Source organism: Vulpes lagopus, chromosome 21, assembly GCF_018345385.1.
Source record: "Vulpes lagopus strain Blue_001 chromosome 21, ASM1834538v1, whole genome shotgun sequence".
In the NCBI taxonomy this organism is placed as follows: Eukaryota; Metazoa; Chordata; class Mammalia; order Carnivora; family Canidae; genus Vulpes; species Vulpes lagopus.
In genome coordinates, this window is record NC_054844.1 from 7098446 (window position 1) to 7125902 (window position 27457).

The following is a 27457-nucleotide window of genomic DNA, read 5'->3' on the forward strand; positions in this document are numbered from 1 at the left end:
TTATTCCTTCCATTTTCCATGGAAATAGACCTTTAAGCTAGGCACCTGGCCACAAACTACAGACTACATTTCCCAACCTCCGCTGCAGCTAACTATAGTCACATGACTATAGTTCTGACCAAATAACTGTAGGTGCAAATGTAGACTCCAATAGCAGTTTCCAGAATTCTTTTTTTCAAGGACAGCTGTGCATGTCCTTTGTCCCTTCCCCTTTTTCCTCCATGCTACCGTTTGGAACCTGGATGTAAGGATGAGAGCTCCATCTTAAACCATGAGAAAAAAAGCACACCCAAGTGAGAATGAGCAAAAACCTAGAATCCAGTTTGAAACCTAGACACAGCTGGAGCCACCTCCCTCTGACCAACTGTGTAACAGAGAATTTTACTTCTCCGTTACTTGAGCCAAATTTAATCCTAACTGATAATGTGATCCTGTGTATCCTTAGGAAGTTTTATGGGTCTTTCTTTTGAATACAGGTGTATTAAATCCTTTAAAAATCGTCTTAAATTAAATAAGAAATCCACAGCTATGAAGAGTTGCATGAAGAAAAGCTACAAGATAATTCTCTTGTCCCACTCTGCCCACTCATGGTGCCAAGGCAGCTGGCAAGAGCATCTAAGGATTTAAAGCACCAAGCATTTCCCTGTAAATGCACAATAAGTGGCCAGGGATAGACAAAAGATGGGAGTATCTAAGGATTTAAAGCACCAAGCATTTCCCGTAAATGCACAATAAGTAGCCAGGGGTAGACAAAGAAATTACTAAGTAGAGAAGGACTGTGGGTAATTCAGGAAATTATCATTTGCCCCTTGATCAGTAGGCAGGTTGAAAAGGAGGTACTTCCATCTAATGGACTCAGAACACCAGAGCTGGAAGGAACCTAGGAGTTATCTAGTCCAACGATCTCATTCTGAGATGCAGAAAGCAAGGTCCAGATAGAAAATAGCTGATCAGACCCTAAGCTGAGACCAGGGTGCCCAAGTCCTCCAGCCGTAAGTTAGAGCTGTGACAGCTGTATGATAATAAATTCTGAGACTCCAAGATGCTTGGAATTATTGACTTTCCTCCAGAGAACATCAGGGGTTATATTCAGTAATTGGGGGTGCTGAAGTTCAGTGCTCTTTTCGTGCCAGTGCCCCCTGAGGCAGGCATCACATCTGATTCGCTGTGGTATCCCCTATACGTTGAATGATAAATAAATGCCAAGTCCAAATAGGGGAGCTGACCTTGGGCAGGTACCCCCACTAGTGATCCTATGGTATTTGTCATTAAGATGCTGCTTGGTATGTCAGAGGAAAATTCCACTCACACTTCAAAATCCTTCTCAGGCATGGCTTACTCTGAGCCTTTGCTAAACTTGGGGGAATGTCAGATTCAGAAATGTGACTGGTCATTCCGTACTTTGCTGATGCTTATGTGTGTACAATACATCAAAATCACATTTGTCTGAACTATTGAAATGCTCTTGTTTACACAGAAATTCCACACTCAAGTCACTGAGACATCTATCATCTTATTTTATCTTAACTGGGATCCTACGTAATAGGGAAAGCAGGGATTTTATGCTTTATCACCCAGAAAAAGAATATGAGGCCCAAGAGGTTGAGCAAGCCCAATACTTTGTTGGTCTTCACACTGTAAGGGAGGCATATGGAGACTCACCACAGAAATTGGCCCTCCTCCAGTCAACACAGACCCCTTTGGTCCGACAGAGGTGGGCATACAAGGCAATCGCCTCACACACTTTCTTCGGGTGGCAACTGTCGGGCTGGCACATGGCATAAAAGGTGGCTGGAGCGAGGACCTTGTGGCACTCGGCAAACAACTCTGAGAGGAGGACCTGGCAGTGGGAACTGCTGGAGACAGGACACTGTTCCTCAGGGACAGGCTGGCATGTCTTCCCAAGCTGCTGTACGGTCCATTCCTGGATGAGTGCCTTCCAGTCTGTGGTGACTGTCCCATCCCTCAGAATGAAGTCATTGGCTCTGTTCTCATCACAGATCCCTAGACAAATGAGGAAAGGCAAGATCAGTAGCCCCGGGTGCCTTCATATTGATGCAGGAGACCTGGCCAGTCTCCATCCCCACCAGTGTCTGAACCTTACAACCAACCGGACCCAGGAATATAAACTGCCAAGAGTCCTGAGACTAGAGCAAAGGAGAATTTCTCACCACAGAGACCATATGTCTTCGAAGCAAAGGTCCTGGGGCTGAGCTGCAGCTGGAACTCATTGTTTTGGGGGGTGAATGTGAAGATGTGGCCAAGATGGTTGAATCTGACCTCATACATGATGGTCCCATAAACATTGACTTCCATGTCTCCACCCACATATGGGATGGAGACTAGTCTCCCATTCACTGTCATCTGCCCAAAGAAGAAAATGCCTCATCAGTAGTCATAGCAATAAGGAATCCTAGAATTTCACTCAGCTTCTCCCTGAGGTTACTGAAAGTCCCTCCACTTCTGCCACACTTAACTCGTGTCATCCACAAACTCTGATACTTGGCAGGAGCTCTTCTAAGATAAGGGGCTTTGCAGAGCTTGACAGAACAGATTATTAGAATCCTAAACAGATGGCCATGCTCCTAGAACCTGAAAGCCAGGGGGTTAAAGCTAGCCCTGAGTCTGTGTCCATTCAACAGGGAAGGACAACCCCTCCCGGACAGGCTGTGAAAGCTGCTTTTTGCCAACTCAGGGCAATGTCTCCTGAAGCATCTCGTGGGACTATATTAAGTCCATTTATGGATGGATGGATGGATGGATGGATGGATGGATGGATTTTTGGTCACTAGTTCTTTGGTGGCCCTACTATACATCATATCAAACATATTAAAAGATAATCATGTACCACAAGGAACATAATTTTTAATATTAAAAATTTTAGAAGGCTTTTTAATATTATTTTGAAGTTTTTGATTATGAGTTGCTCATTTAATATAGGCCTAGCTATGATTTTTCAGGAATTAGTGTGCATATATTCAGGAATTCTGATAAAATGAGAAGAGCTAACCTACATAATGAAATACTTAAGATTTCTAAACAAATAAAGAAGTTGGCATAATGTAACCTTTTGTAAACATTTAGTCAAACATTTATTTTTACCAGTTTTGCAGTTTTCTTTTTGAATTCTGGAGCCATACATCTCATTTAGGCCCTAAATATTTTCAAAGGCCCTAATTTAGGCCCAAAAAATTCTCCTTTGGAAAGTTCACATGCCTTAGGCACGGGACTCAAAATGCCTGCTGGGTAAACAGCACTGGTGCCAAGCCTAATTTTCTTCCAGCATCAGAAACCAGCACTATGTCTGTGATTTGATGCTACCTAAAACTGATCCTTTCTTCCAAGTCTGGGCCCAGGACAACATGAAATAGTGCCACGGGGGAGATGGAAATAAGTACTTCCTAAGAAAATTGGTACTCTGCTAATGAGGCAGAAGGCAGAGTCCCTAACAGACACACCATCTAAAACCAACTGCCAGTAGAGGCTTCTTCGAGGTCCTGGTCCTGCTATGCATGGGACCTATAGAAAGTACCTCTCACCTGCATGTCACTGTGGAGCTCAACTGAGAGGCCGTCATGCTTCACCTCAATGGATTTCATGCAGGTCTCCCTCGCCCCAGGGCTGCAGGCACCATTATGGAGAATCACCTCCAGGTCCTGCTCCTTGTTTTGAAATAGGACATACGAACAGCTGCCAGTCAGCTTGAAATTCTGCCCATCAAAGGTCACAATGTGCCGGGTAGAGCTGCCCATGCACACACCTGGACAGGAGAGAGCAAAGCTTGGATGTGATGTGATCCAAACTCCCATACATGCAAAGAGGCCAATGTTATCAAGCTACCCACAGAAAAATAGAGCTGAGAGCTCAATGGGCCCTTTGAGATCATGTAGTCTAACTTCCTCCTTTTTACATATTAGGAAACAAATTCCAAGAGATAGAGAGAGTAGCTTAGGTAATAACACTTGGCCAGTACATATTTTTCTACAGAAGGTTTAGAAGGACAAGTATCACACAAAAACATGGAAAATTACAGAACCATACTTCTAAAAAATTTTAGTGTGCAAAGTGAATGATCTCCTCTACAGGGATGCCTTGGCCCAGGAAACAAAGTTAAGTTTCAGGGTTGTTATAACTTGATGAAATCATGAGGAGCTAAGCATATCATGAACTTATGAGGTCATTGTAAAGAAAGTTCACCTAAAGACACATGTGTCCTCTTGGCTGCCAAGTTTCTAATGGTACAAGAGGCCATGTTGACTTGATCTTTTAAGAGATCACACAAGAGAAATATTTCTGACGCCAAAACAAATGATTGGGTCTCAGCACTTCCTTATTTGCCACTCATTCTTTCACATGATCAGCAAATTCTCGAGGTTCCTATTAAAACAGCACTTGGGAATACTAACCATCTTGCATCTGCATAAGATGATTCTGTAAAAATCTCCCCATGGAAGGTAGCACCACCATGTGTGATTTGAAAGCTAATCTTGGACCAAAATGAAGTTGGAGATAAGCTTTCCAGAGCAATCATGACCACAGCTGCGGTGGTAGGTAAATAAAAGCCCAAGAGGGCAGACTCAGTGGGTCAGTGGGAACACACAAATGTCCCTCATTCATACCATGTCTAGACATCCTCCACCTACACGAGTGACCTGTAGGTCAGGCAGCATGGCCACTAACAAATGAAGGGGGCTGGAGGCACCAGCTTTCAGAGCTGAACAGCCTGCCAGGAGCTTGTCCCCTCAAAATCCTGAGTCCTGGAATAGTCAGTCACTTCCAAGCGGCAGTACTGAACCCATGCTGCAAGTGGCCCCAACAATCCAGCTGTATAGTGTCAGGTCTTAAGGAGATCAGCCCCAACTGCTGTGAGGGTGTAACAAGTCACAGGCAAAGAAATGGGGTTAGCTCATGCGTGCAAGCCAGCAAGAGCAGTTCTGCCCACCATCGCATTGCCCTCCACAAGTAGTGAAGAGGCTACTTCAGAGCCAGGGAAACTCCAGATTGCATTCTGCTCAACCCCTTGCTGGTACTGTGATCTTGGATAAATGACTTCACTTCTGTGATCCTCTCCAATCTCCCCTGCTGTCTTTGAACTAACAGAAAGGATTTCTGGGCTACGCTTTTAAGCAAAAAAAGGCAAAGCTCATTTGTGAACAAGGAGAAGCCTGAAATGAATGAGACTGGTTGCCTGCATGAACATAGGTGGAAATGAGTAGAAAGGATGGAGGAAAGGGGACACTGGAGTGATATCTGAGTAAACCTTTCTGTACATTCTCACACTTGGATCCATGTTAGACATTCACATACTGAAAACAAACAAATGAATAAAATCAGCAAGGATGGGAATGAGGGAAACCCAAAACAGGATACAGACAGAAACAAATTAAACTCATAGTAATGAAGAACATAACTGCACTGTAGGGAGGGGAGAAATTATCCTAAATAACTTTGGGGAGAAATGTATCATGTACTCAAAGACACATGTCAAAAAGAATTGTATATGAATATCCCACTTTAGTTAGTGGATTTGTTTTCCATCCAAGCATTGGTTAACAATTCTGAAACTACTTTATGTATATTCTGGGATTAAGCCAACAGAGAAATACATTGTGGATAATGAGAGCCAGGCTCCCCACTGTGTGAAAGATGGAGCTGAGGATGTCAAAAGAACCCTAGTCAAATTGAAAGGACTCCTGGTAGCCAAATCCAGGACCATCTGACCAAGATAACAAATAATGCCAGTAATTGATCACACTCCATAAAATAAAATAACCGATGAGTCTATTCGTTGATACAAATAATTAACTGAATTAATAAACAACAGAAAAGGAAAAGCTCTTCCTTTCAGTAGAATTCTAACTAGCAAATGTGGAGGAAAAGAAGGAAATAAAAAATCACTACTTGGCAAACACCACAATAAATATTGTTTCCGGTAGGGATCGTCAATGCATGGTAAACTTAATGGGTAAAAGCATATTTCCATAGCTCCAAAATATCTCTGTACATAATCATTATTCACTGCAAGGAGGAAAATAGTAACTTTACAGTGGGAAAATCTGGTAAATACCACCTAAACCAAGTCATCAAACTTAATATTACCTGTAATGAGGCAAATTGATACCATGTACCTGCTCTCGATAAACCAAAAAAGACAAGGTATGTCTTCTGGGGTATTCTTGGCAACATGTATAACCTGAATCTAACCCAAATCGAGGGCTGTTCTACAAAATTACTAGCCAGAACTCTTCAAAAAAAGGTCAAGGTCATAAAAAATCAAAGAAATACTAAGGATCTGTTGCAGGTTTAAGGAGAATACAGAGACAAGAAAACATAATGTCACGTGTGATTCTGGGTTGAATCCTACCTCTGAACAAAGGACATTAGTGGGACAACTGACAAAAACTAAGTAAGACTGTTATGGGTGTATTTTACGGATGTTAATTCCTGATTTTAGTCATTACACTGTGATTATGTAAGATACCACAATCTGGGTAAAGATATACAGGAATTCTTGGTGCTATCTGTACAACTTTTTTTGCAAATCTGAAATTATTCCAAATAAAAAGTTTTAAATGTTTTTAAATTTTTTTAATCCTTAAAAATAGTCTAAATCTCATCCTCTGCTTCTGATAGAAGAGAATATGGAGAGTCAAGGGTATAAAAGGAGTCAAGAAGCATATTGAGGGACTGGATTTAAGAAGAAATTTGTTTGCATAGAGCTCCTGTTGTGTTGTGAGTTTCACACCTCTAGTGCCCCACTGGGGACAAATGGGACACCCAAGCTTTATGAACATGACTTTCAAGAGGCCACTCCCAGAGATGGGTTTGCATCCCATTTAGTTACAGAGAACCCTGGACCAGTGTCTGAAACATATCTGAAGAATGTAAAATAAAGAAGCTATTACCGTTGCCCAGAAGTGGCCAGACAGCAGGAGAGCAACTGCTGCAGTTTGGGGAAGCAGGTGCACTCTACTCCCAAGGTGGGGCTAAAGTGCCTGAGTCCTGGGGGCAGGGGGGGCGGGGGAGAGATAGCACCTATGGAAGGAATTATGACCTGCCATTGTTCTAAAAGTGACCCTAAGAGACCCTCTACCTTAGGGTCAGGAGGACCCCAAAAGAGAGAGAGAGAGCCTAAGAGGGATCGGATACAAAAAAACAGAAGCATGGCTAGAAGAAGGAGCCAGCCCGAGGATACATACTCCTTCTGCACCCCAAGAGTGAGTATCAGAGGAATATAGCAGGGGAACCTGTGAGACCTGCAAGGTAAAGCAGTTGCTCTAAATACCTGCCAGGCAAGGAGCACAGAGCTCTCTCACAGAAGCCCCAGTCCCACGAGAACCTTCAAAACGCCCTTCCATCCTCCCTGCCCATGCCCAAAACTGAAAAAGAAGCAGAACTCACCCCTGTCCTGGTGGCAGGCAGCCCAAATGGGGATTACAGAGCTGTTTTGACCCTAACTGAAACTTTAGACTTTGATTATTACACAGGAGTAGGCACCTAATTAACAAGTTGAGACTTTGTTTTATAACTTAAAGTAACCATAGAACTCTTTATGAATAAACAAAAATGACATGAAGTCTGGTAGCATTCTCATCCAGTCCAGGGAGATAATTTCTCCCATGAAATAAACTGTCAAGGGAGGGTGGGGTATAAAATACAGCTCTGCTTTTATCTCACTGGTTGTGTCCTTTCAACACAGTAATAATGCTGAGTAGGTATTGCCAGACGCAGCTATTTCTCCCAACCGTAGGCAGAGAACTAACCTGCCCCCATGGATGAATGCCCTCCACACATCTGCACAAGATGGAGTTGACTACATCCTTCTCTTAAACCAGGCCACTGTGTTGATGTACCATGCCACCCAACTCCCATACAGCTCTAGGTATGAGAGGAGAGTTTTCTGGGGGTGTCACTCTCACTGCTATACTTCTCTAGCATAGACCCCTAAAGGCTGACTTGCTAACAGCCAGGCTGAGCACTGACCTCAGAAAATCAATTTTTCCTTCTGGCTATGTATTACCTGGGGAAGTGCTTTCCAAAGACACAGGAGGAGACAGCGATCCCTGGGACTAAATGAAAATACATCCAAAGGACACAAGAGGGAGGGAAAGTGGATGAAGTAGCACTTTGCAGCTAGTGAGGACAGAAAGGACCTCTTGGTCTACCACTCTGCACAGCCATGCTAAAAGCACTGCCCCTGCAACACCAACCAGGCTGGTGAAGCAATGGACTCACAGGGACAGGTCCAGCGGCAGCCACAGGTCTCCTCTACCCTGAGAGGGGGCTGGCCATTGGGGCACGAAGGCCTTGGCCCCCGGTCACAGTTGACCCGATGACTCTTCAGCAAGGTCTGGCCATCTGGCAGGCAAGTCACTGTGTGGCACTGGTCTGGCAAGGTCCAGACGTCCCCGGGCTGCAAAAGAAAGAAGCAGATTCAGGCAGGCAGAGGCTGAGCCAGGCCAGCCTGAAGCCCATCAACTGGGCAACTGATCCCCTCCGAGGACACAGAGACTAGGATTTGGACATGGGCCCAAGCAGCAAGGATGCAGAACACAAGATTTACAGGTGGAAACCATGCCCCCCTGGGCCCCCTCATACACAAAAGCACGATATACTGGTAAGAGGGAGAACTGAACCAAGACCAAAAGAGGAACAAGGGGGAACAAGCACCCCAAATACTCATTTCTGATCTTTCCTTCAAAGTCAGCTGAGGGGTGCATGGGTGGTTCAGTCAGTTAAGCCTGAGCCTTTGGCTCAGGTCATGATCCCAGGGCCCTGGGATCAAGCCCTATATCGGGCCCCCTCCTCAGTGAGGAGCCTACTTCTCCCCCTCCTCCCCCAATCATGCTTTCTCGCTGTCTCTGTCTCTCTCTCTAATAAATAAATAAAATGTTTTTTAAAATTATTTTATAAAAACAAAGTCAGCCAAAAGGAACTCACCCTCTTCTCATTCCCATCCTCATCCACGCAAACTCTATCAAACCCTGAAAGAGACATATATAAGATCTGAGGTCCCACCCATTAGGCAGAAGCTCCAAGCCCTTCACAATGTCTGCCTCAGGCTCATCCGTGAAGTGGATTTCGCTCTGCAAAGGCTCTGTGGGAATTTAACCATGTGGATGCAGGTCCACCAGGTTAAGAGGTGGCCATTCTGTGGTTCTCCCCACATGTGCTTTGTGGTTCTTAAAAATTATGGTAATAACAACAGTAAGAACACAGAAATCTCTCCAGTACATGAAGCCTCTCATGGTCAATATTTCCTTTTCCCATTTCATACATTGATCAGTGCCTAATGAGGGGAAGGGGGAGGAAATGAGGCAAGATCCCCCAAATTTGAAAGAGATCTTTAAGAGTCCCACCAGGAGAGCTATCTTCCAGCAGAAAAGGGCAATAGCTCTGTAGTAGGTTTTGACTCACAGCTAGTTATTTTAGGAAAATAAATAAAAACAGATAAAAAAAAAATCCTATGTGGTAAAAAAAAAAAAAAAAATTCTCACTAAGTCAATTTAAACTCTGGTACTCTGATATTAGATTCTATGTTACTGGCTTTCTAAGGCCCTGTATCCGCATGCTAAGGGTGAATATATGACACAGGGAAGAAGACCATGGTCTGCAGCATGCTGGGGTTCCCTACTGCTGTCTTCCACTTCTTCATCCCAGATCACTCTGCAGGAGTAAGCATGGGTGCCTCTGCTAAAGTCTTGATGGACAGACAGTTAGGATGGAAGGAGAGCTATACACAAAGAACTTTCTGGTAGTCCCTTGAATGTTTGTAGTACAAAGTTTCCATGAGCAGAAACCTGAAGGTCCTAGTCTATGTAACAATCTTCATCAAGGTCATAGTTTGTGCATGGCCACCCTCCGGTCTCTAGAATGAGTTTTGTTCTTGGGTTTTGTTTTTGTTTTTGGAGAGGGTAAGAAAGACATTAATGAGACTCACCAGAGCATAGCTTGTGGAAGAAGGAATTTCCCAGGGTGGCCACAGTGGGGAGGTCTTCAATTCGCTGGAGCCTTACTATATTGGAGCCAGCCTTTGGGCCTGCCAAGCTGCTCAGCTGGGCCTCATTGTACCGATCCCCAATTCCAATGGGGAACACTGTCACTCCTGGAGTTAGCGGAGGAATGAGAAAGGATCTGTGTCAGCCTGCTTTGGTCAGGTAGGCCCTCAATGGACAGGCCTGAAGCTGTACCCAGCATCTGCATAGAGCCTCATGTTTTCCAGACCGGTCTCATAAACCGACCCTGTGAGCAAGATATTAGTCAACCAATGTTAATGACACCGCTCTGTGTCAGATACTATTCTAAGCAACAGGGATACAGTGAGCTGAGCAGATGAAATCTTGTCTTTATGGACTTCGCATGGGCAGAGACAGACAAAAAACATAGAAATAAGTAAATGTCTAGTATTTCAGATGTGCATGAGGGCTTAGGAAAAAACAAAATGGGCTATGAGGATGGGAGAGCCCAGGGGTAGGAGTGGGAGTTACTGTTTCATGCAAGGGGACTGGAGAAGCATTTGATGAAGAGATGGCATCTGAGCAGAGGCCTGAAGTAAGGATTAAAGGAGCCATAAGGATATCCCAAGCAGAGGAAACAGTCTTGAGCACAAGTGCCCAAGCAAAAGTATCAGTGCTTGCTCCAGGGTGGTGGGAGCAGAGCAAACAAGAGAGGGAGGGGGACACAGACCATGCAAAGCTTCATAGGCCATGTAAAGACATAAAATGTACTCTGAATGAAGTGGGAAGCCAGCTAAGACTATAGAGCAGAAGAATGACATGGGCTAATTTTTTTAAAGCTTTGTTTATTTATTTTAGTGGGGAAGGGACAGAGAGAGGGAGAGAGAACCCTCAAGCAGACTCTGCACTGGGCATGGAACCTGACACAGGGCTCGATCCCACGACCCTGAGATCATGACCTGAGCTGAAATTAAGAGTCAGGTCCTTAAACTAAGCCAACCACGTGCCCTTGGGCTGATCAATTTTTAAAGGGTCACTATAGCTGCCATGTTGATTATGAACTACAGGGGACAAAGGTGGCAGCTGGTCCACCTGGTTCCATCAGAAAGCTATCACAATGGTCCAGGTGGGAGACAAGTGTGGCCCTGGTGGACATGATATGGTATGGTGGGATTCTCAATATATTCTGAAGATGGAGCAGTAGTGTGTTGATAGTTTGGACAGAGGCCTGAGAAAGAAAGAGGAATCACAGATGCCTTTGGCCTGAGCAACTGGAATGATAGAACTGCCATTGTCTAAGATGGGAACAATTACAGAAGGAGATTCAGGTGTGAATTTGATTTACATTGAATTTATCTTTAGAACATCGAGGTGGAGTCGAAGCGAGAGATCCAGGCTAGAGAATTGGAATATTGTCAGTGGTGTATGAATGGATTTAGACCCATGACACTGAATGAGACCATCCAGGGGGTGAGTGTAAGTAGAGAAGAGAAAATGTCATAGGCCTGAGCCCAGAGAATGTACGTGCCCATTAGTAGATGAGAAACTGAGGCTTTGAACCATCAAATGACTTGCCCTAGGGCACATCTGTTTTCCCCAGACTGCAACTACTTCCCTTCCAGATGAAAGTCTTTCTTTAGACTCATGATACTGAAGAAGCAACTCCATCCTGAAATCCCACAATTCAGTTCTCTGGAAAGTTCTAGGAATGTGCAATTTGCCTAAGGTTAGAGCTGATTTTCTACCAGCAACTTTTCAGTTCTTGTAAGCTCATTGTATCATCCAAATGTATGTCTTTTCCCTTTTAGGGTCCTTTTCCCTAAAATAATCGATTTCATATACATGTCTCCTTCATTCATTCAGCAAATATTAGATGGCCACCTCTTTCATGCATCATGCACAGATGACATGAAAATAAGCAAGATGTTGCCCTTGCTCTCAAAGATCCCCAAGTTCTGCAAGATACTGCAAGATACAGAAACTTAACAAATAAATACAAGGGGACTTGCACATTTGGAGTTGTTCAGACATGATACAGAAAAGGGAGTGAATAACTCTCTTAGGAAGACATCACAGCAAAGACAACTCCAGAGCAGGGTTTTGAAGGATGAACAAGTCTCCAGGCGGCCATGCAGGGACTTAACATTGTTAAGCCCTCCCTGGGCATAATGCCACCTGCCCTCCCTGGGCATGATGCCACCCGCCCCTGCTCACATTCTGTTGCTATTCACAGAACATGGGGTGCCATGTTTATTGGCATGCTTGGTCATGCCCACACTCATTCCTTTCCTAAAGCTGCACCCTTTCTCTTGTCCAATCTGCTCCCCACACCCATTAGGCCATTACCGGGAGAGGGCTCTGCACATGTGGAGGTCTGATGGTTCCCACAACCCTATACTGAGTCACTCTGGCCTCAGAGGTGGTGAGAGCAGGGACAGAGCAAGAAAACCACCTCAGAAAGGAAAGGTGGAGAGGTGTGACCCGCCCAGAACACAAAGGGAAAATGCGGAGAGATTACAGGTGACAGTTGAAAGCATGCAGACAAATGAAGGACAAACGCGTTTGGTTTGGTTTGGTTTCTAAGTAACACATGATTAGGCCACTCCCTGCTGTTTGAAACCAGGCCACAGGGGGCTCTGAGGCATTCACTGCCATCCAAGCCACCCAAAAGCACCCCCCCACACACACCCTCCCACTTTCAGTCCTCCAGTGGTTTCCGAGAGTCTCGGGATCATATACTGCACACTTACGGTTGGATCTGGCGGCCTCGGCTGCAGCATCCACTGAATCCACAGAGACATCTGTGACTAGAATAACCACCGCTTTCGAGGCTCCGGGCCTGGCACCGTGGACTTCTGAGGTGACATATCGCACGGCAAAGCCCAAAGCATCCCCTGAGAATGGAGAACAGACCACACCAAGTCAGTCCTAACTGCAGGAATGTTGGGCAGCCCGTCTCAGAAGAGATCCTTAGGTCGTCTAAATGGAATGATTCAGAGACAGAGATACACACAGGTGAGATCCAGATGGAGCATCTGGGCCCACACTTTACAGGAAAAGAAAGCAGCCCAAGGAACAAAGTGACTGGCCAAGGTTACTCAGTCAAGCATGCCAATAATTAAGACCTGACAAGGCTCCCGCTCATAGCACCAGGTTACCAATTTGGCTGGGGCCTCCCTCCTGCTGCATGAGGTCCACAAGGCTCAGTAAATGGACTTTCTCATAGGCTACATTCCAAGGCACATCGATGGTGGTGATGCTTCCATATTGCAGCACTGACACTTGAGTGAGCCGGGGCCCTAATGGGGGAGAAAGAACACGAGAATCCCACTCTGGATCAAGTGGAGCCCCCAGAAAGCATTCCTTCTCAACCTGCTCCTTCAAGTATATCACTCACCTATATTAGCTCTTGAAATGAAAGCCTTGGTGAAGCTCTTCATTTCATTAAAGTAAGAAGCGGGAATGCTGGAAGAGCCATCCAGAAGGAGGACCACATCCAGGGGCTGGCTGCAATCTGCAAATAGACCAGGAGAGTGAGCACACAGGTACTGGCAGGGGGGCCCACTGCAGCAGACACTGCATCTGAGGGTGAGCAGGAGGCTGCCACAAAGGGGAGGATGTCTCCACTGGTCCTGCCTGGTGGTGACATGGGCCAAGGGAGGAGCGACAGGGGCCCATGAGTGCCCCAGGTTTGGAGACATTGGGAAGACTCAGAATCCATCCAAAGGCTGCTTAAATGCCTACAGATGAAAGCAAGAGGCACCTGCTCCCTCAGTAACTGGAGGCTGCAACTCTTCTAGAATTGAGCAAAATATCAGAGTGGCACAGCAGAGAGATAGATGGCTAAAGGAGATGGAGTGGCAGCCGAGGGCTGGAGGATGAGCTCATGTGCTCTCACATCTTAGGGCACTTAACGTGCCATACATGATAGGTACTCATGGTAATGTTTGGGCAGAGTCCTGATCACAGCACAGAAACAACCTCTGGCCCAAAGACCATTCTGAGATTTGATAAGATGATGCTATTACTGCTGTCCTCAGCAGAAGCATCACAAGAATGTAAATCTGTGGCTCTGGTTAAAATAAAAACAAAGAAACAAATGCACTTACAACAAGTGTGAGAATCAGGAGACATTAACAGAAAGTTAGTTATTCTGGTGTGTTAGTGTTTCATTTTCTCTGGGTAAGTACCCACTAGTGGAATAACTGGATCATATGGCAATTCTATTTTTAATTTTTTGAGTAACCTCCAATAGTCTTTTCCACCAGGTTGCCTTCCTGCCAACAGTACACAAGGGTTCCTTTCTTCCTACGTCCTCTAAAAGATATATGCACTCCTATGTTTATTGCAGCATTATTTACAATAGCCAAGACATGGAAGCAGCCCAAGCGTCCATCCATAGATGAATGGATAAAGAAGAGGTGGTGTGTATATCTACATACACAGACACACACAATGTACTATTACTCAGCCATAAAAAACAATGAAGTATTGCCATGTGCAACAACATGGATAGAGCTGAAGGGCAGACCTAATGCTAAGTGAAATAAGTCAGAGAAAGACAAATACCATGTGATTTTACTCATAAGTGGAATTTAAGAAACAAAAAATGAACAAAGAAAAAAGACACAAATGAAAAGAACAGACTCTTAACTATAAAGAGCACACTGGTGGTTGCCAAAGGAGAAGTGGGAGGGATGGGTGAAATAGGTGAAGAGGATTAAGAGAACACTTACCGTGATAAGCACTGAGAAATGTATACACAATTATTGAATCTCTATGTTGTACACCTGAAACTAATGTAACACTGTGTTTAATTACACTTCAGTGAAAAAAAAAATACAGCTCTTTGGGGAAAAGAAAAGTTATTCTGGGAAAAGAAAAGTATTCCCAAACACACCAAGGAATGTCTTGAACAGGCCTATGCTCAAGAACTAAGACCTGATTGGACATTAGGATCAGTTAAGAAGGCGGTCACAGGAACACTGGTGACAACCAGTTTTCGAGCACTTGGCTATGTGCTGAGTACTGTTCTAAACATTTTACAAGTACTACTGTTATCTCCATTTGGCAGAGGAGCAGAGATCTACACAGAAGTACTCCCTCAAAATTACCCCAAAATTATTACCAAAAATAAATTGCTCCAAATTACCCAGGTAGTATGTGGCAGAGTTGAATTTCAAACTAAGGCAGTCCGGCTCCAGAATCTGAAGACTAACTCCGCTACCTGTCACCTACCTTCCTCGCCTTGCCCCAAAGATCAACAGCTACTTAGAGTGATTTTATCTGCCCAGCATGGTCAGAGCTGAGAGTCACCAAATTTAACAGACTACCTCCAAAGCAAGGAGTGGGAATGGGTGGGGACGAGGCTGTGTGATAAAGCAGGACTTGTACTTTTCACTCTATATCCTTGGTATTGTTTACATTTTAACAATAGCCTTGCATAACCTTTGAATTTACAAGCCCACTCAATAAGAAAAGATCCTCTCCCTCATCCCCCACTCCTGCAAAGGATCATGGATGCATCTCCCTGGCTAGGAGGTGAGAAAACAAGGCACTCTAAAGACCGGGGTTTGACTAAAGGCAGAGCAGGGAAGCAGGATTAGAATCCAAGAACTGGATCTCTGCCAGCCACCAGCAGCCCTCACATCCGGCCAGGTGCCTGCATACCTGGGGTGGGGGAGAGGGTGGGGATCTGCAGCCCCTCTCCAGAGCAGCACCTCTGTAGCACCAGATCAGGAGCCTCTCGAGGGAGCATCTCAAAGTCATGGATGAGGATGGGGGCATTGGGCCAGCCAATCTTCTCTAGCTCCTGCACATCGGCATGTGGACCCACCCCGATGGGCACCACCTGGATGTCTCCAGGCATCCGCTTGATCTCATCAGAAGCAGGGTTTCCTGTGACCATGTAGACCAGGTTAGGTACCTGCTCCCGGTCCCCCTGGCTGACCGAGAAGCTGTGTTCGGACAGGTATTGCAGGGCCAGTCCAGTGTTGGTCCTGTTGCCACCCCGGTATCGGATATCCCGCACCTGCTGTAGGACCTCGCCCTTGGACTGCGCCTCGCTGAAGGTGTACTCCACGGCCACCATGTACGAGTACTGCAGCACTGTGACGTGGATGCTGTCCTGGCCCACGTCCATCCGCTGAATCACCTCCTCCATGAACTCCCTGCTTTTGTTAAAGTTGGCCTCACCAATTTTGTCTGACCCTTCCAGGACAAACACCACATCCAGGACCATGGAGTTCCTTTTGGGTCCTGGAGATGAAACCCCCAACAGCTCCGGACCCACCGTGACCTGGGCCATTGGGGGGTGCTGAGTAGGGGCAGGTGCTTCGGGGGCAAGGTCACAGAGGTAGTTGATAATCTCATCCCTTCGCTGCTCCAACTCATCCACACCACTGACCACAAAGGCCTTGTTCTCAGGGGCCTGCTTCTCTATGAGGTGGATCTGCTTACGGCTGGCGTGGGGCCCGATGCCCACAGGGATGACAATGACTTTCTTCTTCTTCAGGCCCTGCACATAGCGGACCAAATTCCGGGCCAGCCTCGGGGGCTCCTGGCTGGCCATCAGGAGCAGGGCAATGCGGGACGCTTCCGGGCGGTCGATCCTGCCAAAGATCTGGAACAGCGTGTACTTTAAGACCTCACTGGTGGAGGCCACCTCGCTGCCCGCATACTTCACCTGGCTGGTGATGCGCCGCAGCTCTGAGGGTCGCTTCCGGTCCTTGAGCTCGATGTAGGCGTGGGAGCCGTCGTGGTACTCCACCACAGCCACGCGGATCCGCTTCTGGGAGATGTGCAGATGCTCCATCATGCCCACCACGAAGACCTTCAGCACTTCAAACTCGTCCTCAGACAGCTTGGAGGAGCCATCCAGCAGGAAAACCAGGTCCAGAAGCCTGCTGCAGTGGAAGTCATGGAGGGGCGGCTCCGGCGTGTCCTCCACATACGAGGTGGTAGAGCCAATGGGGCCTTCTGTGGGGGGCACCACAAGACTTCCGGGTTCTCTGCAGGCCTCACAGGTGAAGTTGACACTATCACAATGACTGCAGTAGAGAGAGAAAAACAGAAATAGTTCAGAAAGAACCTCTGGGTGCATCTTGGCCTTATCTAGAACCATTCCACAGACTCCCATAGAACTGCCTTCCAGGTCTACCTAAACTGAGCTCTCATGGGTTACTTCCCACCCAAGGGACACATCATTTTTTAGCATATGTCCCCAGTTAGCACCCCTACTCATGCAGCAAAGGCCTCCCTTTATTCTAGAAGTCATAGCTCTAACCCATCGCAGCACCTGAGGAGAATCTCTCTTGCTTCTAGGCCCTCCACATAGCCTTTCAAAGTCAATGTCTTTCCAACCTACATCTCAGCAGCACACATATTTAATTATAATCCAAAATTTCTCCCAAGTGTCTCCAAAAATAAATATTGCTCTAAAATGTTGATGCTGACCAAGGCATTTGAATGTCCTATTGAAGATAAATGCTTTACCGTGTTTATTATACCAGAATTGAAGCTGAATACATTTTATATCATGTTTAATACATTGGGCCTTAAGGAAAGGAGAAAAAAAGTGGAGTGAAAACATTTTGTAAAGATGAACAAAGATTCAAAATCCCAATTTTATCCCAGAACAGAGTTGGAAACAGTATTCAGGAGGGTGCAAGATGTTAGGGCAAAAGACACTGGCTTGTTCATTCATTCCTCCAACAACCATGTGGTAAACACCTGTCTTCTGCTAGAGAGAGTCTAGGCCCTACACCCAACCCCAAGCACACACCCCAAGTCTGTAGCAGAGCCCCTGTCCTCCTACAAATTCCGGCACTACCAGGCCAAGTTACCAGTCCCTCCTGGTCACTCCACACCAGTGTCCTAGAAATGACAAAATATGTCAGACCAGAGGTGAAATCAACTTGCCCTATGGTAGAGAGCCATAGAGCCTGGGACCTTCTCCTATTCGTATGCTCTCCCTTTGAAGCAACTTGCCTTCAGCACCCCCAGTAAAGCCAGGAAGCCATAGTGCCCTAAGGCCTGAGAAGTGTCCTCTGTGGCTTGCCTCCCAATCAACGTCCCCAGCCTGCCTTGGAGTTACTGTCCACAGCTATCTGAAGCCATGGTATATACCCTGGTAGCTGCCCCTCCCCATGTGCCAGCAGGGGGAGATTGGGAGAGGGCTCTAAGCTCTCATGCCTGTGTGGCTCAGAATCCCAAGCCAGTGTTGGATTCACCTCTCTTAATTCCTTACAGCCTCTGTTTCAACATAGGGTAGGCAGGCAGGATCTTACTGGGAAGTTAATTTCTACTTCCCCATAGTCCACACGATTTATTGCTTCAATCCTTGGTTAACAATGCATGAGTGACATACTTTCTAGTTTCCTGTGTTTGCTAGAAAATTTACCCCAGGCAGTGTTCCCCTTGTTTGTACAGATGGTGGCGGTGGGATCTGAGGCTGGCAGCTGTGGCCACAGCCCTTCCCCAGAAAATTTAAGTTCTCAAGTTCAAGTTCCCATAAGGCTTGATCAGTGTCAGGGTGTGGTGTTAAACACGTCAACGTCTGAATACATGTTCCTTATTTGGGAGCAGAGCTTCAGAAAGCTCAGAGCTCACCCTTAGGACTCCTTCTCACCTCCTCAAAGGTCACCTCCCCAAAGGCCAGCTCCCAGATGCAATCCAGGGGAGAGCCCAGGGATGCAGCGATGAGTGTCTTCCCTCCCAATTATGAAAGTCCTGTCCTGGGACCTCAGTTGCGGTCTCATGGTGTCTATGTCACACTGAGGAGTCAGAGTTCTGAGCAAAAAGGAAATCTGACTTCCAGAGGTACCTGTCCTAGACTAGATGTGATCTCCAGGGACAGTAAGAGATCACCTCCTTCCTTAAGTGAGAAAAGGCTAAAAACCTTGACCTCAAAAAAAAAAAAAAAAAAAAAACCTGACCTCTTAAGAGGTGTTTTCTGAGGAAGCAATATAGTCTGTCCTTAAAGAGAAGAAAACTCTTCTCTGAAAGAGAAGAAATAAAACAAACCCAACACTCAACCTCTCGATTCACATAGCAAAGCTCTTCCCCAGATCTACACCTCTGAGCAGGACCCAGAGAAGATAGTAGGATTTATCACTTTAAACACCAGGGGGCCTGTTTTACCAAATTTGGCAGTGCTCAGGGTCATTGGGGTTCAAGATGATTTTCTTTCCTGGGGCCAAGCGACGACCAGCCACCTCACACACAGGACAGTCTTCAGGGTCGATGCAGGTCTGCAAAAGCTCATCCAGGATTTTCCCTGCATGATAAATCCTTGTTAGAAAGCAAAACTCTCACCTTTGACACAGGAAGGCTCGGTTTTAACTAACGGGATCTATTCCAGAATCTAGTCTGCCTGCCTCTCTCAAGGACCACCTCACCACTAAGGGAGCAATGTTCCTTCTTTGGGCTTGACTTATCCCTCTGCAAGACCGAGAGGGGGCTTTCCTTCACCCTACTTCACCACACCCGAGCCTCAGGACAGAGGAAATCTTATCTCCAGGGGTCTTTTCACGTTGCCCCAAGAATATATTTCATTACTCTCCATCTGTGCTATCCCACAGAGCAGCCAGTAACCACAGGTGACTAGTTAAATTTAAATGTGAACAGACACAAAACAAAATTGAAAATTCAATTCCTCAGACACGTGAACCACATTTCAGCAGAACGTCCCCATCCCTGTAGAAAGTTCTATCAGAAAGTGCTCCCAGTGATAAGCCCAAAATAGGCGAACACAAGCATCGTCCAGGAGCTCAACTTGACAAAATCACAGCTGGCCTGGATTGGATGAAAGGGCACCTTGAAGCAGAGCCCAGGGTGGCAGAGATGGGAACAGAGCACCGCAGGGCAAGGCTGAAGTGGAGCACCAGAGGGAAGCACCCTTCCTGACAGCCCAGCCTAGCCCCCAGCCTGTCCTGCCCCAGGGGCAGGTGCCTTACCTGGAGGGCAGTGCGCATGGCAACCTTCAACACACTGTACAGGGCATGCCAGTGGCTCGGGGTGCTGGCACGTGATGGGACAGGCAGGGGCACAGCTGTTATAGCGCCACTCACACTCATACCCGTTCTCGTGGAGATTCCGTTCCTCGCAATTCTGGGCTGTGTAGACAGAACACAACCAAGCTGTGCAACCCGAGAAGCCAGGACTGCACCAAAGTCCCCCAAAGAGATGGTGGTGAGACCCATGGTGGTGATGGCCCTGGGGGAGGTGACGGTGATGGCAGGGAACTAAAGAGCTATGGGAATCACCAGTATTCGAGGCTGCCAGGGTTTTAAAGCACCTCACCAGGAACTGAATGGTTCTGAATCAGTTTTCCATATAAAAACAATCAGCTAGGGTGTCTGGGTGGCTCAGTTGGTTAAGCATCTGCCCTTGAGACCACTCATGATCTCGGGGTCCTGGAATTGAGCCCTGCATCGGGCTCCCTGCTCAGTCAGTGGGGAGACTGCTTCTCCCTCTGCCCCTGCCCCCGCTCATGCTCTCTCACTTGCTCGCTCTCTCGCTCTCTCTCAAAAAAATAAATAAAACTTTTTAAAAATAAATAAATTGGGATGCCTGGGTAGGTCAGCGGTTGAGCATCTGCCTCTGGCTCAGGGCATGATCCCGGGATCCGGGATAGAGTCCGAAATCAGGCTCCCTGCGAGGAGCCTGCTTCTCCCTCTGCCTGTGTCTCTCCCTCTCTCTGTGTGTGTCTCTCATGAATAGATAAATAAAATCTTTAAAAAATTAATTAATTAATTAATTAATTAATTAATTTTTTAAAAAAACAATCATCTGCTCACAGCCAAGGAAGAAAGACTCCATAGAAAGGTATGCATTGCTCACTCACATTGGCAAATACAATAGTATCTAATTAAAGATACTGAATTTAATGAATATATTGACTTCCTTCTCTTCATCACTGTTCTATCTTCTCCCTCTTCTGGAACTTCTCTACATATCAATGTCTTTAATTGCTGTCCCCTGTCCTTCCTCATTCACATCAATGTCATAACTCCTTTCAGCCCTCGGCCATCCATCCCCACATAGAAGCTTTGTCTTCTTTCCCATGAAGGAATCCTCCTGCACCTCACTTTGAGGTCTTTAGGTCTAACTTCATGAAAGATGAGGAAGGGTGTCTGAGACCATGAGGGACATCAGGACTCACGACAGAATGTGGCTGTCCTCCAGGCCACCACCTTGCCATGCTGGGCACAGACATGGGCGTAAGCAGCAATGGTGTCACAGAAGCAGGCACAGTCCCCAATGGACTCACAGGAGCAAGTGTCGTAGATGCAAATGTCCAGGAATGGCTCAGGGTCCACCTGCAAGGGAACCTCAGGGTGGCCTAGGCCTGGGAAGAATTTAGGAACTCTGGCTTCTGATCTGAGTGAGAATATTCTGGTGGTCAAAGTAGGGCAATGGGAGGGGAAATGCTGGTCAGCAGCCCAAACAGGGAGTGGATACAAAGGCATTAATTTCTAGGTTCTAATCTGGATTCCAATAAGAAAAGTTTAATAAAGGAGTGCCGCCAGCCTTTCACAGAAAGTAATGTGTCTTAGAATTTCCCAGAACCTTCTCTTTTATCCATCTTTCCACATACTTGCTCAGCCAGCCAGCCATCCCCATAACCCACTCCCAACCTCATGGGTGTTTCAATGTTTCTACATAAAGCAAACAGACATACATGCTGGTCACTTTCCTCCCTTGCCTCAATTCAGCAAAACAGAGGAGGAAAGGCATCAGGACTGCTCCTATTGCCTCACTGAGGGGCTGTGGAGCTATTCCACTGGCCAGCCTGGCCAGCCTGGGCCCTGCCCCTCAAGCTGACCCACCCACCACCCACCACCCACATTCAACTATAGTAACCACTGCCCACCTTCCCCACCCTGACACATGCTGCTCCCCCACTGGCCATTTCCAAGGTGGTTGTGGTAGGAATGAACAGACATTAGGCAGATCATTGTTCCCAAGACATTCCAACAATCCTGATTTCCCTGGCTGCCTTGCTATCTGCATTCCTCCAACTCAGATGCCCAGGGTTTCCACCAAACCAGGCAATCCTGTGTAGTCTTCTGGACTATCCTCAGGGATTAAAAGTCAATGCATGGAGAGAAGGAGCCCTGAGGTACAGGAATTCATCCAGTCTCTTCCACATGTGGTGCTACAGAGCAGCGCGTGTGTGTAGGTGGCTGTGTGCATGTACGTATAGAAATATATACATGTTGCCACACACACCCATATGTGTATATATATATTCATACAGAGACAGACAGAAAATTGAATGTTGGGGAACTTTTTGTCACCATTTGAGATAAAGACCCCAAAAGAAGTCCTACAATGAGGATTCAAAATCCCTATAGAGTATAGGCCGAAAAAGAGTATCTGTCAGACAAGAACCTGGAGCTGAAGGGTTTTGTGAGAGCAGAGGGTGCTCAGGTCAGCATGCGGCAGTAACAGGAAGATGAGATCCCTGGCTCTGGTGTGGGAGGTGAGATAATCTGCGGGGGAAAGAGCCCTAACACTTAGGCCCAAAGAGAAGTGCTGGCAGATGGCCAGAAGAGCTACACCTTGCATAGAAGAAAAAATGGTTCACCAGGCACTGCTCTCCTCATACCCTGTCCATTATGCTTTCTGTTTCCCAGCCCGAAGCCAAGGAAGAGAGTAAAGGGGTGACTTGATTCTTTCCCAGCCTCCAAGGTAGTATCCATTGGGCCAGCCCTTAGCACTCTTCTGCCCCCGTCTGCCCCACAGCCCTCACCAGCCTGTTGCAGTCCTGGAAAATATCACTGGTGAGGATCCTGCAGGAGGAATCCACCATCGTCTGCTTCATGATGTTGTTGTGGCAGACGGCAGGAGAGGAGTCCAGTGGTACCTGGGGAACAGAGCAAGAGGACACAGAAGGACCCCCCGACCAGTCAACCCAGAAGAATCCAAGAGACTCTCCTCGAGAGCCCTGCCACCACTGCAGTTCATACCACCTGACATCCCACACCGCACCCCACCCCTACAGCCCCCATGAGACTGGTAGGGATGTTCCAGGAAGCAGACCTCCTGCTGGTTTGGGCTACATGGAGACCCCAGACATACTTTCTTGGTGTCAGCACACTGCGGGTTCACTTTCCAGGAATTCCCAAAGTCCACAGGGTCTTCTTCTATTTGGAGGCTGCTGCTGGTGAAATCATTGTTCTGGATGCCATCAAAATTCCCACACAGGCCACACACCTGCTCCTGACAGACAAGATTAGATCATGAGCATTGTAAACCTAGGGCCAAACTCTCTGATTCAGGGAAAGGAAGGTTCTGGGCGGCAGAGGATGCAGGCTCATCAGAGGAAGGGGAGGCCAGGAAAGGGATGAAGATGGAGACCCAGAAACAGACCAGGGTCCCTGCCAAATTTTCTCCCAGGCTTCCTCATGCACCCATCTTAAAGTTAAACAGAGGGCACTCACAAAGAGAGGCAACCTGCCCACAATCCACCAAGGGCAGAGGTGGCAATCAGGCAGCCTTGGCCCTAGTAGCTCCAGGGCTCTATCTCCCCAGTGACAAGCTGAGCAGAGAGAGGAGCTGCTTCAACATGACATCAGTAAGACTGTACAGGTCCAAAGAGAGAATGTTCTGATCCTACTTCACTGTGGACAGGCAAACCCATTATCTGAACAAATGCAGCCTGTCCAGAACAGGCTGGCCAGCATTCTGCTGGATACTAAATGCCACCAAAGTTGACATAATATCCTATTTGTCCCTGTGTTCACTTACCACGCATTCAACAAGCACTCATGTGCAGCTACAGGTCCTGAACACTGGCCTCCTTGCTCAAATACTCCAAACACCATCCACCAGAGGGCCTTTGCACATGCTCTGCCACCTGCCTAAATTCTCTTGTCTGGATATTTACATGCCTCCCTCTCTCCCTTCCCTGAAGACTCTGTTCATGCCCACTTTCCCAATGTGAGATTCATCGGACCAACCAATCTAAAATAACAGCCCCTCTAGAATATGATCTCCACAGGGTTGCAGTGGGCAACACTACAGCTCCCCCAAAGATGCCCATGCCTTGATCCACACATGGCAAAAGGAACTGTTTGCAGGGTTGGGAGTGGGCCCCCACCACCATCCTTCCTACATGCAGCTACTTTCAGGAAACCACCAAAGCTGACTCCATGCCTTGAATCCATAGTCTTATTTGTGTGGATGGGGAGACCAGACTGGGGGACCACTCACTTTCCTCTGCAACGGTGGGCACAGGGGCAGTGGGCTGTTTCTCAGGGAGCTGAAGAAGGTGGAAATAGCAAGTCACAGGCAAGATGAAGAGGAGACAGATAAAACCACTGACCTGGTATGTCTGCTTCAGGGTCACAGAGATGCTCAGGCGGTGGTCCCACACCACAGAGAGTGCCTTGCCCAGCAGCAGAATGACGTACTGACCAGACTCCACCACCTCAAAGTGAGTCTCATCTTTCATGGGTTTCTTCACATTCACCTGAAGGATGACAAAGCACGAGAAGAGGGAGAGTGCAGGGCAGGCATGTGTGATCAGCTCCTCCCTCTACCCCAAACCCCTGCCTGCCGCCACAGCCTTCCGGAACCACAGGTTATTTGCTTCCCCTGGTCAGAGCATGTCCCTTCGGGGCCAGGACCCTGCCTGGACATTTCTGGGTCCATCTTGCCTATCACTGGCCAAGAATCCTATGAGTAAGGGATGACCACAGAGATGGCAGCAAAATCATAATTGTGAGATTCAAAGTACAGTGAGGCCAACTAGCCAAAGATAGCCATCACCTTACAAAAAGGATTTTTTGATACTTAATCATTAAATGCATGTGGTCCCCTAAATAGATTTTAACATGAATACGATTTAAAGCCTACAACCTCTAGGCAATTCATTTAAAATCTGTTTATATAAATGAGTACTCTTCCCTTTCCTTCCCCCATCCCCTGCTCTCCAGAGTCCCTGTCATCAGGCGTCACAACTGACAGAACAGGAGACTGAGGAACTTGGCCCTGGTGGCAGGAATCACGGATTTCAATTTCTAGAAAGACTCTGACCTGAGCCCTTGAATTGTCACCAGCACCTAACACTCGGAGCCCCCTTCTGCGTGTTTGGCTGACTAATTTGTAAAATTGAAGTTGCTAAGAGCCTGTCACCCCCTCATAAAGATTTTCTCCTTAGTGACATACCACATGCAGAGCCAATCATAAGAGCACACCTCCTATTCGACTTCACCACTGTCATCTGTCCTTTGAAATAGGGTTGACACTGCTGACCGACAGTCAATAATGGGGAATTCGCCCCATTATTCGCCTAATGCAAGCTAAGACCATGAAACAAAATGAAGATACCAGAACAGGTTTGAGCCCAGACCCTGGTCTCCCTAGTACAAGATGCTCAGACCAGCAGAAGCAAAACTATGGTGTCCAGACTATGTGGTCCTCCAGATGCAGATTCTGGGGTCCCAGCCAGACCTGTGAGTCAGAATCCCAAGGTGGACCCCAGGATCAGAATCTTTTTTTTCCAGGATCAGAATCTTAAACAAGAGGCTAAGTGGTTCTTCTGCACCCTTCTGAGAACCCTTCATAAACTCTTAGCATATAAGGACTAAATCTGTTTACTTTTCTTTTGAGCTCTTTTAAAAAGATTTTATCTGAAAAGAACTGAAAAACATAGAGTAAAAATCTCCCAAAACACCCTTACTTCCCAAAATAAATGTTTTTGTGTGTTACATATAATGTATATGTATGTATTTGTGTATATATTATATATGTATATATATGTGTGTGTATAGATGATGGATATGTGTATATGTATATTTGTTACATGTATATAACACATGTACATATGTATATATGTATACATGTACGTATATATTTGTATATGATAGATAAGTATATATGTATATATGATATATGTGTGTACATATGTTTATATTATGTGTATATGTATGTGGTGTATGATATATACATGCTTTTATCTATTATATATGTTGTGCACATACATATGGATATATGTATATCTGGTATATATCTGTATATTACATGTATATGTGATATTGCACATGCATGTATAAATGTGTGTATATGTCTATATTATATGTCTATGTGCATATATAGAGATATATTATGCTGTGGTACATACATATATGTATGTATGATACGTGTGTGTCATATACGTACATGTGTGCTGATGTGTGCATATATGTATATTTATATACGTATTGGATATAGATATAGATATATGAAAGGGAAGGGCCTCCTGCCCTCCAATCCCCACTCCACCCTCCAGAGGTAAGCACTACGCTTTTACAGATAGTTACACACTTTTCTCCACATACCTGTCTGCACTTTACTTCACTAAAATGGGAATCCATCATCCATAGTCATCTGCAACTTGTTCTTCTCATAGAACATGTCAAGGTCAGATGATACAGCTGTACCTCATGCTCTTTAATGGCTGTACAATATTCCATCACACAAGTTCCTAACAACACTCAATGCCTGCTCTTAATCAGCTGACAGAAGAACAAAGGAGGTATGAGGGTGGAGGGAATAAGGCTGGCACTCACCTCCCCATCAAACAGTTCAATCTCTCCTCCTTCCACCAGGATGGTGACCCGCTTCTTGCATTTCACTGAGGGGTAGCTGCACCCCTCATTCCCCACCAGGATCCGGAAGGTCCCAGGGTTACTGCCACAGTAATCCTGCGGAAAGGGGGTGCGAGGAGAGAAATATTATCCCTGCTACCTCTCCCCAGATCAGAAGATAAGCATCTCATCATCTCAGACCATTGAAGGATATGCGTTAAAGGATGTTACCATGTCCAGGCACATGTGTATACATGTGCATGTGTCTGTGTGAGACAGAATGAAATTGAAAGAGAAAGAGAATGAGATGAGGGTGGGGGGAGAAAGGACAGGTGCGTCATCTTCATCCATTACATATTAACCATTGTCAGTGAGCACGAGGTAGAGAAGGAGGGAGAGAGGCAAAAGGGGAAAGGCCTGTGGTATGCTTTGCTAAACACAGCAGCCTAAAGACCCCCACCCAGACCTGTTAGTGCTCAGTCTTACCCAGCTAAGGACAGTCTGACCACAGGGCACTCTGTGGCTCTCAATTCTGGTTGAATTCTTCTGGACTGCTGGCCCAGAAATATAACCAGAAGTCATTCAGCACAGCTCTATGGGTGCTGAGCTGTTTGGGAATAGAGGATGAGGGAGTTCTGGTCCGTCTTGGTCAATTGCATGGAAAATTAAGATAAAGGGGACACATTTCTAGCAAATAACTCTCCATGGTGGCTATTGCTGTGGTATGATAGGAGAAAAAGACACTCAAAAAAAAAAAAAAAAAGTGTGAGCCTTGGCTCTGCCATTTATTGGCTACATTGAGCAAGTCACTGACACCCCCCCCCCACACACACACACACATACACACATACAATCTGCCCCTCTAAAAGACAGGATCAGCCAACTTAGTGGGATTTAGAGGTTAAATGGGTCTGTGTTGAGTTA

General features: G+C 46.3%; 1 protein-coding gene across 1 annotated transcript in view; it reads right to left on the reverse strand.

Moving 5' to 3' along the window:
* Positions 1–27457, reverse strand: part of VWF (von Willebrand factor) — a 137009-nt gene that overhangs the window by 32552 nt on the left and 77000 nt on the right. The window contains exons 21-37 of the mRNA XM_041735719.1: positions 26516–26650; positions 24289–24435; positions 23043–23183; positions 22714–22827; positions 21121–21277; positions 19913–20071; positions 19098–19233; positions 15627–17005; positions 13354–13470; positions 13115–13255; positions 12707–12850; positions 9941–10105; positions 8941–8984; positions 8236–8413; positions 3540–3760; positions 2172–2364; positions 1663–2004 (exon numbers count right to left, since the gene is read on the reverse strand). Of these exons, the coding sequence (XP_041591653.1) occupies positions 1663–2004; positions 2172–2364; positions 3540–3760; positions 8236–8413; positions 8941–8984; positions 9941–10105; positions 12707–12850; positions 13115–13255; positions 13354–13470; positions 15627–17005; positions 19098–19233; positions 19913–20071; positions 21121–21277; positions 22714–22827; positions 23043–23183; positions 24289–24435; positions 26516–26650 (3913 nt within the window). The remainder of the gene's footprint in view (positions 1–1662; positions 2005–2171; positions 2365–3539; positions 3761–8235; positions 8414–8940; positions 8985–9940; positions 10106–12706; positions 12851–13114; positions 13256–13353; positions 13471–15626; positions 17006–19097; positions 19234–19912; positions 20072–21120; positions 21278–22713; positions 22828–23042; positions 23184–24288; positions 24436–26515; positions 26651–27457) is intronic.